At 38.2% G+C, this 16355-nt stretch overlaps 1 protein-coding gene across 10 annotated transcripts in view; it reads right to left on the reverse strand.

Annotated features, from left to right (window-relative positions):
- The window catches only part of PUM2 (pumilio RNA binding family member 2), a 77733-nt gene that overhangs the window by 22552 nt on the left and 38826 nt on the right, over positions 1-16355 (reverse strand). For 8 of the 10 annotated variants that reach the window (XM_054196817.1, XM_054196821.1, XM_054196813.1 and 5 more), the window contains exons 6-11: positions 13790-14060; positions 13423-13516; positions 11360-11485; positions 10048-10187; positions 8222-8360; positions 895-1038 (exon numbers count right to left, since the gene is read on the reverse strand). In XM_054196817.1, the coding sequence (XP_054052792.1) occupies positions 895-1038; positions 8222-8360; positions 10048-10187; positions 11360-11485; positions 13423-13516; positions 13790-14060 (914 nt within the window). The remainder of the gene's footprint in view (positions 1-894; positions 1039-8221; positions 8361-10047; positions 10188-11359; positions 11486-13422; positions 13517-13789; positions 14061-16355) is intronic. The other 2 variants (XM_054196814.1, XM_054196816.1) reach the window with 1 other exon arrangement.

Raw genomic sequence — 16355 nt, forward strand, 5'->3', positions numbered from 1 at the left:
GAAAAAAAAAAAAGACAGCATGCATTGTAGGCTAATCAAGGCCGTAGAACTGTTTATGTAATTGAGGGAATTTTCAGTGTAAACATGTAAGACATTACTGTTTACTGCACTGTACTTCTATATCCAAACTTGCAATAGCAGAGTTGCAGCTAAGAGTCATTCAAAGACCTCTTCAGCTACTAATGTCAGAAGCGAGTTCTGCATAGAGAAAGAAGCTTACAGAATAACTCAAAATCTGATTTTCTGAACAGATTAATGTAATTAATCTGGTGTTCGTATTTTGGATTTTAATTTAACAAATGCATAAATACAGTGGTTCAGTAAAGTAGCACCAGACCTTATTACTGATAAAAAGAGAAAAAGGAAACTAGAGACTTTTGATATAACTAATTATCCTCTTGTGCTGTTCATTCTATAGTTTTTTCCTTGCCATACTTTTCAGGAGAAAATACTTTCCAGAGAAAAGCATAGCAAGGCCCCAGAGCACTCCATCATCTTCTGCCAGGCCGAAGCAATGAAATGATGCTTCTCAGAGGACACCATTTAGGAGATTGATGAGAAGTGCATGTTATATGCATGGGGAGACGAAAGGGGAAAATGTTCATATCTGACAAGCAACAACATTTGCAGAAAAATGCCTGTGTATGTATGGGGAGAGGACTGTAAATTTGAATTAAAAAAGGAAAACTACTTCTCTGAGAAACAGCAGTGTCTCTCAGAGAAAGGGAGGCAAGAGAATAGGACAGAGAGCATGGACGGTATATCCTTCACAACTCGAAAACGTCACAGATGCATACAAAACACATCAACAATATCAGATACTAATCAACCAACATTACGGTTCAGATTCAGTACAGAAGTGGAAGAAGCCTCCATGCAGGATCAGGTACTTACCTGCTTGTGCTGCTGCAGAACTGATGATAACAGGAGTCGAGGCCACCAGTCTGACTGGTGCTCCAAGGCCAGTTCTCGCTCCAGGGCCTACTACTAAGGCACCAGTCTGATCGTAATAGGCAGTGGGAGCTAGTACTTGATAGCCTACACAACGCAGAACACAGGAATTACTAGTACAGATAGTCAAGCATTTCTTCTCTCCTTGAAATATTCTGACAACAAACTACTAGGAGGCAAACAGCATTTCTGCCATATTGCCTTAGAACCTCAACTGGACATCAAAAAAACCCAACAGTGAACATTGTAAAACAGTGTGGCAAAATCTTATCTAAGAATGCTCTACATAATTTTTTAAGGCTAGAACAGCTAAATTTAGTAGGCTAAAGCTGAATTTTATTTTCAAGGTTAACAAAGTAAGTTTGTAACACCATAGTGAAAAGGTACAGAACAACACAAGTGGCCACATTTGGATCATTATCGAATCAAATCATTCCAGCAATTTAAGATATTCTACGTTTCTCCTGTACTCCTTTATACATGAAAAAGGTATTGAAATCCGCAACTAAAGGGCTGAACTAAATGCAACTCTGGCAATTCCATACATTGCCTAGCCACACTTAAAAAGTCCATCTAGAAGAACACCTTAGGAAAGGAATGCTCTATGTGCAGGAATACCTTGGACCAGTCAGTTTCACAGAAGAAGAAAAAAAAAAAAGACTGTAATCCAAGTATAATTTAATTCAGCTGACAGTTAAAGAGTTGGACCTGGGGAGAAAAAGGAGGAGGGACTGAGAAAGGAGAAAAACAAGCAGTAGGAAGGAAAACAGGATACAAGATATGAATGAAGGAAAGCAAGAGAGACAAAAAAGAGCAAAACAAAACCTGTTTAGGACAAGAGCAAGATAATTAATTTTAAAGCTCTGACATTTTATAATGAAGTAGAAGAACTGGAATAAGAATCCCTAAAATATGGAAGTCAATAGGATAATCTAAGAAAGGGTGCTGACAATGAAACAGTAACGCTGTCTAATTTTTAGGTTGACTACTCTTTATAAAGCAATAAAACAAAACCCAAGAGAATTTCAGTATTCCTCCCATGTTCAAATATATACTAATGCTATTAAGAAAAAAGCCAAGATTGCAAAAATCACACATCTATTTTTGTACGTGTAAGAATCAAGATTCTGCATACTATTTTAAGCCAGTTTCCATGTATGTTCAGAACTAGGTCTAGCAAGAGTTCTCTCTGAAATAAACATGGACCTGAACATAAAGACCTGGGCCTCTAATTCCAGGTGAGTACCTCAGTCACCAGGCTTCCAAGTCATGTTTTCTCCTCCTCAATTTCTAAAAGATCTTTTTAACCTTTTCTGCCTATACGCCTTGCTCCAAAACCAGATCTGGAAACACCATCTGCCTACTGGCCTGGTGGACACTTTCTCTCCCACTGAGAAAATCTGAAGATAGGAAAGAGACCCAGAACAGGAGAGTAGTGATGAAAATCCAGATCTTTAGGTTCAATTCACGGTTCTGGAGATGACTGCGCTACAGTGGTTATAAACACTCGTCATTACTACCATTCCAAACCTGTTTGTTCTCAATGCTCACTACTTGTTTTGCATCACAGGTGCATCTACCTCCTCCTTCCCACCAACAGCACAGGAAGACAGTTGTCCTCCACAGCGCTTGTCTGAAAGTTTGGCTAGTTAAAAAAACAACAAAACCAGGTTTTTACAATTGAATTGGTTAGGAAACCTTCACTATAGGTGCCATTGCCTCTTCCACCTACAAAATTGTGCTGTCCTGCTCTACCACCTTCCCCACTAAGAAAGATCGCTGCATTCCCAATGTAGGGAGACGTGAGAGTGACTGCTGCCTCTTCTACTGTAGTTCTGTAGAGAACACAGCATAGAACATTGGAAGATTAGTGACGCAGCAGGAAAGCTCTTTAAAATACCACATACTTTCCTGCATACATTAACAATGCTTAATTAGTAGTACCTACATCACTTCTACTTTTACTCATAGCATGATCAATTGATAATACCATGTTGGTCCTGCCATTTGTTACTGTCATATAAAACCCCTTTTTCAGAACTCAGAATTGGCTAATAATTACCAGCATTTACTCTGTCCACCTACCCTCTCCTAACGTTCAAACCCACAGATAATGCTATAGCTGCATAAAAAAGGATTGATCATATATTTACACCCTGGTGCTCACCTGAAACGAATACACAGCATTTTATATGACTTCAGACCCACAACGTAAACAAGCCTATTTTCCAATGCAAAATACTTGGGGGAAAAAAACCAAGCAAAAAGATAACTTACTAAGTATTGCATAAATTAAATTTACTGGGATTAATACTAATGCAGTTTAATACATTAATTTTAGATTTTCTATAATAATTGACTAGTATGACTGCTGAAGTGAAAAATGGAAGCAACTTGCACTTGCTCTTTGCATTACAAAATGCCCGGTTTCTCTTGATACTTCCTTGCCACTATCTTATCTGTGATGCTACCCCCAAACAGGTCATTTAAAATTAATTAATAATAATTAAATAAAAACTAGTAATAATCAGGTCATTAGCATCAAGATACCAGCCATCACAGAAGGTTCAAGCTATGCATGAGAACTGATGAGCGCTTCTATGTTCCTGATCTCTGAAACAAAGACATTCTGACCTGGAATATGAGGCCCCCCAGCTTTCTGCTCAGATCTACTAAAGGAAAGCAATGTAGGACTACTTGTGAAATTGCTGAGGCCTTGCTAAATGCACCTGCAGCCTAAAAGGTATAAAACTATTTGCTTTGACGTCAAAAATACGATTTCAGAGAGGCCATCTTAGATCAGATGAAACAATTGAAGAACAGCTCCCATAGCAAAACTGAAGTCTTCTGCTTTGCCTTCCTTCAAACTTTGCAACCCACCCCAGGAAGATGAACACAAAGACAAAAACTATTTTCCAGCCTTCTCTCTTATCAAAGATAAGATGGTGACTTGCCAGATCATCTCCTCTCTAATTCCCTCTCTCCTCCTGTTTCAGTTTTCATTACCTCTCCCTCACATCATCATCTCCCTGTAGCTGTGCAATTAACCCTCCAAATTAACAACTATCAAAGCTCATTTCAGTGCCTTCACATTCAAGCTTACTGTGGTCTTCCACGGAAACCAAAAACCTAAAACATACTCTTTGCTTCCTAATCAGTTCCTAATCACACCTTTTATTTTAGAATTCAACTGCTCTATCCATACTTACTGTCTCCAGATCAGTGGGGAATATGAAAGTAAACAATCTGGTTTACCAGTACGGCGCTTTGCTGAAATGATTTCTAAATGTCTCCAAAGCCACAGACTCTGAAAACTTTCTGGATTCTTTTCACACAAACCTTAAATGTCCTTAAAGAATGAGAGGAAATCTGTTCTCTTGGCTCGTGCAGCCCATTCTTAGTGTTGCTTTTATCCATCCAGTAATTTCTTCAGTGTCTTTCACTGGATACTTCACACTCTTCTCACTTTTTTTTTTTGTATGTAATACCACAAAGTTCTGCCCAGATCTCCTACTCCCTTCCCTGTATGCAACTTCCCTCCCTGACGACATCCAAACGTATGTCAGAGTTTGTCACTTCTCTCTACTCAATTTAAGTTAACAGATACGACATGTCTTACTGCCAACTCAATTATCTGCCCCTTTTAACACCACCATCCTGACACCTCTCTCTCCCCCCCTCCACTCAGGAGCATAACCTGTAGGTCCCTGGAGAGTCCTCTCTCTCCCTGTGTAGAAAATTTACAGCTTCTCCCTTCTCATCGCTCCCAAAATCCAACTGTTTTCCTCTGCATACACATTTGAAAATTTATTCCGCTCTTCATCTTCCACCTTTCCTCAAATGCTGCCGTCTTCCCTTCAGTCTCCCAAGCTCACCAAAACCTGAACCACTATAACCTTTTGTTTGTTCTGAGGAAGATACACACAGCCTTATCTCTGCACTTCTCCTCTCACAAATAAAATTCAGAACTTACTATCCTAGCAGTGATTTATGCTTTCTACCAGCATTATAACCTTACCAATACTGTAACGCCCTGTATGTTTGCCACTATTAAATTTGACTTCTATTTCATACTACCTAGAGACACAGCTTACACGACACACTTCAAACTCCTCTGCATAATGAAAAATGCAATGCTGATAGACAGAAATTGTTGGTTTTAATGTTTTATACGTGTTTTTCAGACAGATCAATTTATATGCCCCACCTACATGCTAGATGCACCATTACAATCAGTGCTAACAGCTTCACTTGCGTGAAATTCAACAAAATTAAGTTGCATCTGATCCAACCAAAAGAGTCATTGAAGCCTCCGGAGGGACTGAGCTGACCTGCCGCTACATATTCTATTTTAGGGTAAGCGGAGCAGCTCTGCAGCCTCTGTACAGCAACTGCACCAGGGAGATCTCCACTGAGCACAATGGCTCCTTAGACAACCGAGGTCACATGCAGATTCCTGAATTTGGATGATTAAGCCAAGTCCAGCCATCATCTATGATGAGGACTGGTTTTATTCATAGAAAAGAATGTATACTGACCACATTATGATGAAATTGGGAGTACTCTTTGACTTTGTCTTGCATATTTATTCAATCAGAAACTGTCTGGATTTTAAGAAATCTTGTTACTGAAAGACTTGCCAAATTAGGACTGGAAGAATTAAAAATCTAATCGCACAACTCCAATGCAAAATGTATTTCACTTCTGATGGTTTTAAATAACAACCCTAGTTTTTCTGAAAAGAGACTTAACAAAAACGTAATGTGAGAAGCAACCTGGATTTCAGACACTTTCTCTTTGCACTTAGGATGAGATATGTGCCTTAAGAGCTACATGAATACACCTCCCTAAATAATTAATACAGAAATACTTGAAGTATCAAATTTGAAAAACAGAACAATCCCATAGGTGGGATAGCTCATTAATTTCATCCAACATGAAGGCTGTGGCAAGGAGAAAGCAGCTGAAACAATTTAAAGAGGAATATGGACAAGCTGAATATACTCCCATTTATTAGCTTGCAGTTGAAGCCAAACCACAAACACTATCCCTGTAAAAACATTCAAAAACTTGAAACTAAACTTGAAGCTACACTTTTCTTGTAAAACATCGAAGTCCATTGAAACAAGAATTACACACATTTTCTGCTCATTTATTACATTGTATGTGTTGTTCAGTGGTTGCTACCTGGGATGCACTTAATCACATTTTGGTACCTAGATGTAATTTAGTCGCCTTGACTCAATTTTATAGAAAGTGAATAGTAAAATGCACCTCTGGAGCAAAACCCACTTTATCCTAAGCCAGGTAACTACAATAGAGGCAGATGGATGAAGACCAAAAGTTCCTATTTCTCTTCACTAGCTAAAAAAAGTCTTAAGTATCCAGCTCAAATACAGACATACAAACCAGTATCATGATTTCCTTTTTAAGTGGCTTGTATTCGTTTCATTATTCTATATCCTTCTCCTTCACCTACGAGGAGGAATCATCAGCGTTCCCTACGACTCAGTACAAAACCATCTTGTGATGGCTGAGAAAATAAATGTCCGTTTTGTTTATATTTTGAGCCCCACTCCCTGTAATAGTATGGTCAGTAAGGTTGAAAGCCAGGTGCACACAATTCCTATTTTAGAACAGTCTGAAATACGTGAATAAAGTTTTTCTCTGGCCATCCAAGCATGCAGCAGATGCGACAAAGAATCAACCTCCAACAGAAATGTAATAAAAAGCTTCCTGCCCTCACAGGAAACCTCTTGGGGCTTGTGCAGGAGGAAAAAAGTCTCCAAGTCCAATCTTCACAGGACAGGCTCTTGCATTTTGAAGTTTATGCATTTGACCGCTCAGTATTACTTTCAATCACCCCTTGGAGAGGGAGCCTTTTTGGGGGTTTTAAGAATTACCCTTGAATTATTTAAGATGGATACTTTTCTTTTTTGAAAATAATGCTCTTTTTTACATCCTCCTGTAATGAAGCCACAAATTTGGGCTGGGTCTCAGGTGTTGATTGACTCAAGCTGAACATCACAGGCTTTTTACAAGGCACAGACCACTCCACAGTCTTAGAGCTCCACGTCCAAAGCAAGAACTAATAAGTAACTATAAACAAGTAAGCACACACACACGCCAGAAGACACAAAAAAGGTATAGCCAAGCCCTTTTGCAAAGATGCTCATAACACCTCTGATATGTCTCTCTTTGCAGGCCTTCTCCACTGCTTTGGTGAGGCACAGAGATACCACTTGGCAGGTGCTGTGAAAGCACACTTTGCTGATTCATCATTTTAGGTGAAAGAGAAAGATCCTAAAAGGTGAAGATACTACTGCACGAGAAGAAATAAAAATGGCAGTTATAAAACAAAACAGATAAGAAAATCACAAGTGCCAGTCTGTTCTGCAGCTAGAGGCATAAAATCTCATGGTGTGAGGCCAAGCGCACAATGCAGTCCCGGAGAATCCAGCAACAAACTCTGACTTCTACAGGCTGCAAGGCATTTCACAGCCGCGCTGACAGAGGACAGAACCTGTACACGTCAAATGCATGTGCAGCTGAGATCAACTTTATCCAACTTACCTATGTAAAATCTTAACTTTCATCCTGAAGAACGAGCAACTAAACTTAAATTGTTCTCGCTCAGGTAACTGCACCAAACACTTAAAAGTGATGCTCAACTTCAAGCTAACACATTGTGCATTTATGACACATACACTGAAACTCAGAATAACCATTCCCTGGATAAGTCACAAGCTGTGCATGCTAAAAGGATCTCAGGCTCCAAGCTTTGGAGTGCTTCCACTTCAAGCATGTTGTGATCTTCAGAGGTGATTAAACAGTAATTTTCTTTTAAATTTTCTGATTTTGGATTCTGAACTCTAGACTTCATTATTATACACCACAAGTAAAAAATTACTTCAGAAAGACAAATTAATACTTCCAGTTGCATCAGAGGAACCATTCAGACAACTCATGACCTTTTAAGACAGCACGTAGTTCTTTCATTATACGTGAAATTATCCTGCAAAAATCTACAGTATTCCTTGTAACAACAAAAACAGAGAAAATGCTCCAAATCAAAAATGCTAGGAACTTCTTGTGCTTTAAGAATCCCGTGCCAATATTTTAATCCACCCGAACAACATAAAACTATATAAAACTCAATTCTAAGCAGCTTATCATAAACATAGCAGGATTTCGATAGTTAATCTGGTATCTAATAACACCAGTATTTTAACTTGCAGTGATTCTCTTAATCCACTGACAACGTACGTACCTGGCATGCCCGTAGCAAGACCCTGACCAAAAGCCAAAGCTGGATTTGCTGCTGCAGCTGCTGCAAGTGACTCTGCCTGCTGCCCCTGTTGCCCCTGATTGGGAGTAAGTGGGCGCTGAGTTGCTCCAGCACGCAGAACCTGGGAAAGACCAATACGACACCCTCTCCTTAAAAGGTAAGAAAGCAAGTCCATTACATGCTAAAAAAGGTCTAGGACAGTTGGTTTGAATATCTGATGCCTCTTAGCTCTGAATTTCATTGTGGGAATACTTCACCTTATTGATTTCACAGATAGATACATACAAAGAATAAAAGGCATAAGCTGTTTTACTGACAAGCGTGACAGTAAAATATCCGCCCTGCTCTGGGCAGCAGAACTCCTGTATGTTCCATTGATAGTAATGAGTATAAAGTGAGCAAGAAAATCTGCAGGAGTGATACATTTATGATCTGCATTATTTATTACCTGAACACCTGTCGTTCCCTGATAAATACATTTGTTTACACTATGTTCAGGCAATTGAATGGTGTAAGCCTGGATACTTTAGAGCTTGTAGTAACCTGTCTAAATAATTAACATTACACTGCCAACAGTGCTGTAAAAAATGCACCCACTAAGTTTTAAGAATTCACATAACACTCTATCACCATGCAACACAGGCTTGTTTTATTGTGTTCTGACAGCGTATCACTGGGAATCTGATTGAAAAGCAATCTAAATTCTTGCAACTACTCTATTCCTCTTGGTTAAAACAATCTTTTCCAGATCCAAAATAAGAGGGGAAATACAATTTACAATATATCCCCACAAAGTATCTTCCATGTTATTTGCATAAATTGGATATTAATTTTGTAGAGAAAGCAAAAAAAACACCGGAGAACAACTATCAGCAGGAGGAAAGAGCCACCTGAATATTAAAGCAGTGATGAAGCTACTCTGGAACTTCCCAGTAATTCAAAGTCACTTCCCATACTAAATTTATAAGAATAGCATTGAAATTGACAATGTTGGTAATAAAAAAAAAAAATAATAAAATATTTACATTCATTCAAGCATAAGATTACTATAAGATCTAGGTTTTTCCTTTGTGGAAAAAGGCCATTTGCTTACACTCAAAGATCATACAATGGTTTTAAAAATCCATCCAGATTTTTAAAGTTACTTAAGAAATGGGTATTTCAGTAAGTTCTTGTAACAATTGCTTACTCTTGATTTACCCAGGCAAAAATAACATATGGCACACTGTGATGTTGCAATACAATTATTCCACCACAGAAAAATATGCAGGGCAATCCGTCTTCCCCATGAAGCAACAAAACTATTGATAACCACCTTTATTTCCCTACTTTTTAAAGATACGAAGAAAAATGTGTAACATTTTATTTTTCAGTTAATTAATAAAAACGCGGATCAAATTTTTTTCCCAAGCTTAAAAGAAAAAAATATGCTCTTAAAACTACTACAACATCTCTCTTTTCATCCCCTTATGTTAGCTTTCCAGATTAGTTTTCTACTCTACATTAATTTCTGAATAACTGTTCAGGCAGCATTATCTAGACATAATTAGGATTAAAGGAACTATTTTTTAATTTTTTTATTTCAAAAACTGTGACTGCAAAATAAGCTAGATGTTTTGCATGCAGTAAATAAATTTTTAAGAACAACGATAATCAGTAATGTAAGGAAATTGACCATTTTTAATACTCATTTATTATTTGATGCAACACATCCGAATTACGTAAAATTTTCTGGAAGCTGATCCTTACATAAGGAAAATGTCAAGGTAAGGCTTTAAATGCACATCTCCTTTTTATGAAGAACGTACCGGTTGCTGTCCCTGTTGTGCCTGTGAAGCTGCTTGCTGATTTGCTGTGGTATTTGCTGCTGCAGCTTGCTGCTGAAATAAATTCGCTGGATACACCCCCCATGGAACACCATAATACTGAGGCGGAACCACAGCAGGACCTAAAACCAGAAAACACGATTATTCCATCTATTGCAGCTAGTTAAAAATAATTGTTTCTATTGTTTTTAGCATCCCTCATTGATCTATCTTCTAAATGTCAAAATGGAAATCAGTACTAAGAAGAAATGAATTACCATGTTAGCCAAAATGATAAAGGAACACAAATGGGTTAATTTAAAAGACCTGCATCACACCATACCTTCTCTTTGAAAAAAAAAAAAAAAAAATACCCTTGTGAGACTCAGGTGACAAAGAAAATACTTTAAGTAATCAAAGCTTATATACCAAAGAACACTCAAAATCAGTTTCCATGGTTGGAAAAAAGATCATTTCAGAACACTGCAGAACGAACACAATTAACTCTCCTGAGAGTGATACACTGAGACTCTGATTATCTGTTATTCCTCCTTTCTGTATGCTTCCTTTGCTTATAACACCTCTGCCTCCCCTGCCTACTACGTCACACTCTTCAGAGTGGGCACGCTTACTTCTTTAAGTCTATTGATAAAGAACCCATAGAAGAACAAGCTCTCTATATCATTGAATCGTACACATAATGCGATATGTATACATGTATTTTAGTTCTTCCTACTGCCTTTCCTGAGAAACCACCAACTGGAGATGCAAGGTTTTTTTTTCCAAAATGTTATGCTCAGGTCTGAACACTAGCTGGGACTTGAATACTCAGTAGTGTTATTTCACAGTGATATCTATTAACTTTTAAAGAGATCTTCCTGGGCTTGGGGTTTATCTGTTGTCTGGGCCTTTTAGGACGCTGGAGTCCATCTTTATAATGAGTAAGCCTGGAATTAGAGAACTAATGCACCAAGTAAAAACATACAAGGAAAGACTAGCTGTCTCATCTTTTGAAAATAATACACACTACTAATGTCAGATCAAACCTTATTATGAATAAATAATTTTTGGAACAGAAGAAACCGAATTACTGCATATAAAAAGCCAGTGGAAAGAAATACTCAGAATCCATATATAAGAGAAACTGAATCCCTTTACATTTTAGTGAAAAATTTTCAAAACCACAATATTAATTTTCCTACAAGTCCCTCCTTCCTAGAAATACTTTTACAGGAATAAACAGGATGGATTTCAGCTTTTTTCTAATTTAATTCAGTAAAATTATCAAGACAGACACTAGAAAGTGTTCAGTTACCTGCTAGGGTAGCTGCTGCAGCTAATCCAGCTGCAGTGTATGGGTCAGTACCTGGAGGAGCAGCACTGATAATGTATGGGTTTGGCACAAAAGCAGCTGGAGCCAAGCCTGCTGAGAATACGCCTGCTACAGTAATAAACAGAGTTTAATTATAGCTAACATACTTAGCAAGCATCATCATATTCAAACCAATCAAATCATAAAGCATATCTGTTAAAATCAGAACTGCTTGTACTTTGGAAGTTTTAAGAGCAGATACACCATTACAGAAATTAACACTTCTATGTCTTCTCACCAGTCCTTTCTTACTAATCCCAAGGCTTTGTTTTGCTGGATCTACAAACCCCAAGGAAATTTATCGCATACGTATCTACCCACCCTTAAATAGAAGGGATTATTCAAAGTGGAATTTATCTTGCCCAACTTTAACTATCTGAAAGTTACACTAGTCTCACAACTAAATCTGTATCAGACAAATCATCTAGTGTCTGAAGTGAATTGGCCAGAGAGAATGAATCACCTGCTAGAGATACAAATCTCTTTTCACTATCAACAGGAAAAAAAAATCTAATCAGCTAGTTTAAATCAGACACCTGGCTTTTAAACAGTCAGTTATGAGGTGCTAATCTTACTTTCAAGAAGCCAAATTTGATAGAAGGATTGTAATGGAAGGAGACAAACTAAGCAACTCAGCCATCAAATGAAGCATCACTACCCAGAGTTTTCCCTGTCTATCAGATTCACAGACTTTCTCCAACACCAAGGCAGCAGCTAGTCCAGCAAGCACGGCACGTCAAACTACGCTCCTCCTTCCAAATAGGAGGCTTCTTGCTAAATTTCTATTAATATGGATATCAGAAGAGGCTGCATTTCAAAGGGGCAAGATACAGCTGACTGCTGAGTCGGCACTTTATACAGAGCAGGGGCTCCTCAGCACTTTAGAAGTCAAAGACAGGCAGACGACAGGACTTGCGGACCCACAAACATCTCAATCTGCCACACTCCCAGCTCCGAGACTGTATGAGTCAGCCACGTAACACTAAAGAGCTGCCAGTTTTAAACCCCAGGCTGCTGATCCCTGTCTGAACAGACCTCAATCTAGCTAAACAAGCCGGTGGGAAAACTTAACTGTCACCGTATCACAGGAGAACATGGACACAACCCTTCGGAGATGCTGTTTCCTCTTTCTCTCTGCCCTTCTGATCCTGAGAACTCTCTTTCCCCTCACAGAGGAAGGAGAGAGGTGCACACACCTCAACAGCCGGCTGGTGAGAGAGGGAACGGCAGGGGGAATCTTTAAACCTGCTCTACGGTGTCAGAATGTGAGAAGCAGCCTTCCTTAAATAAGGAATTGCTTCCATGTGCGCTCCAACCTCCCTCACCCCAAGCGTACAGCTTCCCCATAGCAGCAGATAAAACTGTTGTCACTGAACTACAGCCTCCTCGTTGATTTGCCAGCACACGAAGAGCTTTATGCATTTAATTAATTCACTGAATTACTTTAAAGGGATGGAAAAAAATGCTTACTAAAGAATAATTCCATCACAAAGAAAGGTACCCACAAGAATAAAGAGCTATTTGTTTAAAAGGTGTCATTGACAAGGAAGAATGAATTAATCAACGCAGACGTTTGATTTCAAAATCCTACCATAAAACCATTTCAAAGTAGATTATCAAAAATACTACTAATAATAGAATAGTAGAATTGAAAATTTTTGTTATTTTAGTAAATACAGTGTTTCTATGACTACTTACAGCAGAAAAGTTTTTTACTTTTTCTCCCGTCAAAATTCAACTACTGTGCTACACAAGCAAAAATAAATCATATTTCTTTGTATAACACAGGTCAAAGTAGGCAAAAATTCACACAACAGAAAACTTTCTCTAAGGACAGGACAGCGTTATGCAGTCATTCTGAGCAGTTTTCAGGAGAACCATTAGAAGGGGCCAATCGATCAGTATCTATTTGAATTAGAATACCATGGGCAAAACGGCAAGGATTGAACCAAAGTAACACACCCACTTTTGCCAGAGATTTTTGCTGTACTTTACAAAAACCTCACCTATGTGCGGCTGCTGAGCTGCAGCCAGTGCGTATTGCTGCTGCTGGGCTGCTGTTAACTGTTGAACAGTCAGAGCATTAGTCCTCTGGAAAAGCTATTGGAAAAGAAAAAAAGATGCATTTCAGTTTTCGAAAGTCAGGGCTATAAAATACTGGGATTTACTCAGACAAAAAAAGATTTTAACCAAAGATTCTATCCTAAGAAGTTACTAAAGTAGAAAATTACGCACCAGTATTCTTCTAGATTAAATAGACATTTATTTGCCTTTGAGTAAGTCACAGTCAAAACAAAATTAAATGCATTTTATGCTTAAATGACTGATTATCAAAGAGGATCAATTTGGCACGTTTTCAAGTCCAGTACTAACCTGCTGCTGAGAATTGTAGTCAAAGAGTCCTACAGTAGCTCCTGAAGAGTCCATTTGTACCTGATTGCCAGGATAGTCAAACTGCAGAGAATCAAGACCAACTTGTTCCATGGCATCTAGATTCTGATTTTCTGGATTTGAAAATTCTTCTACCAGAGGCTTGTGGGCGGTAGGATTGGGAAGTGGACCTAATCCTTCTGTGGTGCTGGGATTGGGGCCCAAGCGTTCAGCTACTTCTGTTGGGGAGGCTTGTCGACTTCCAGGGGTACGACTGTTCAGAAGAAATTTAAGATAGACTCTTCAGTCTTAAATAAAGCTGTCCACGGATAGACTAGAGTATTTCTATTTTAAAAGGATCTCGGAACTCAGAGACTTTACAAAAGGAAGTGACAGACTGATTTTAACAATTTTAATCAGCATGCATTGATGGCTCAAAATAAAGGACACATTTCATTTCAAAGCATAATTTTATTTATTTTTTAAACCTTAAGACTATACAGCTCTTTAAATCACTGAGAGAAACAAACTAATCTTTGAGGCTGTCTTGAACGAAATGGAGAGAACTGTTGTTACCTATAACTTTTGGGATGGCTCTTTACTGCATTTTGGAAGCGACAGGAATTATTAGAAAGCGTACCAGAGAAATTTAAAAATAAAAAAAAAGGAGAGGAAATGGCTAAGTGCATCTCAAGCAAGGAAAGAGACAATAGAACCTTAATTGGAAGAGACAAACACACAATACAGCAAGTTATCTTTCACGTCTCAAAGGCAAACAATACTTTTTTTGCCTTAAGTAAAATGGACTAGCAACTGCCTTATTTAGCATTTGACTGCAACACTTAATTTCCTACACTACTCATTTAATAAACTACACTACACCACATGATTGGTCAGGGGAAAAAAGTGTTCCTAGTATAATTCCGTTGATTCCATCTCAGTTTCCGTAAGAATGTATGTATAGCCTGTTGTTCCAGAAGAAAGTCTTTAGGATAGAGCAAAAGATAGGTGTTTGATTTCTGATGACAGTAAGACAGATATATGGAGCTAGAAATCATTTACTGTGCCAAACCCCTGAAAGTTCAGTTTCCAAATATAAAGGTCTGGTGGCAATTCAGATGTAGATACCTAGACTTACGCATCTTTGGGTGCACTAATTGTTTAAATTTCCATCAGAGGGTATGAAATCCTAGTCAATACCATTGGCAGAGCCTAGACAGCGACTCAACTGACCAGTCACTAGGTGTTTACTTTGTGGTAAAAGCTGAATTGTTCTCTCATCTCTACTGGTTGTATTGGCTGCATCCTGGCTGACTACAGGGGAATCTCTGTGCACCTATAAACACCTACAGGCAACACCTGAAGTGAGACATCAACAGATTCACAGCCTAAACAGATTTGCAACCCTAAATTTGGTTAGATTTTGGGTACTTTGATCTGGAGTGATATCCCACGTTCTGTGTCAGGCCACACTGTTGAGAGTACCAATTTTTACTGGCAAAAATCTAAGTCAGCTACTCAGGAGTGCGTGAGGAACCTACGATCCCTTAACATTATCGTGTTGGCAGAACTCAATAATTATATATTGTTTCTCAGGAAACATACAACTTCCAGTTAAGCTTGCTTTATTTGTGAAAAGTAAGCTCAAAGACAAAATACCATCTTGCAAGATGAAACTACATTTATTCCAGCAGCACGCTGCCAGACCAGTATGGTGTACTGCTAATTCTAGAACAGTGACACAACCTTAGTACTACCAGTTCTCCTCCCTCTTCAGGGCTCAGAAGCTGAAGTATTTGTTTCCTCACTGAAGCACAAGATTCATGCAAAGAAATCTGCCAGTACTTATGTATTTGCTGATATCAACTCTAAAGACTGCATAGCAAGAAAGCAGTCTTTTAGTGAGTTTATTCAACAATACTGTATGGTCTATTACTTCAGACAAAATACTTCAGAGATACAGCAGTTACACTAGTTTTTTTGTAATGTAACAACCAACCTCATGATGATCATCTGTAACATACCGGCTACCACCTAAATATCCTAGCTAGCTACCATGTCTTGCTCAACATACAAAACTTTTTTGTTGTTGTTTGAAACCACGTAATATTCCTTGTTCTTCCCAAGTGGCATACAGTATCAACAAAGCAAAGAACAAAGGGAAAAAAGGCAGTTATTTCAGTACATATTTTAGTTTTTTAAAAAAAAAGCTGCAAGTACAATAAAAATATGAGGAGGAGGACAGGACAAAGTTTCTTTGTTTACCTAACACAGGTTGCTCCTTATATTGGTGCTGTTCTGTTGCTATAGTTAAAGTTGTGTCAATACTTCTATTATAAACCTCTGTTTGGAGGGCTTTACACCACCACTTTATATGGCCCATTTAAATTAGATGGCCTTAGTTTTTTATTTTTGAGAGGTTTACTGGCTTTGGATGCTTTTTTGCACTTGTGTATTTTTAAATAATTTCTCTATTTAAATAGTACAAAAGGTACTTTGCAAGCAACTATTTCAAAACTGAAATAGATACTGGTAAAGAAAACCAGGACAATTTTATTATTTTTTTTTC

This window comes from Rissa tridactyla, chromosome 3, assembly GCF_028500815.1.
Source record: "Rissa tridactyla isolate bRisTri1 chromosome 3, bRisTri1.patW.cur.20221130, whole genome shotgun sequence".
NCBI classification, from domain to species: Eukaryota; Metazoa; Chordata; class Aves; order Charadriiformes; family Laridae; genus Rissa; species Rissa tridactyla.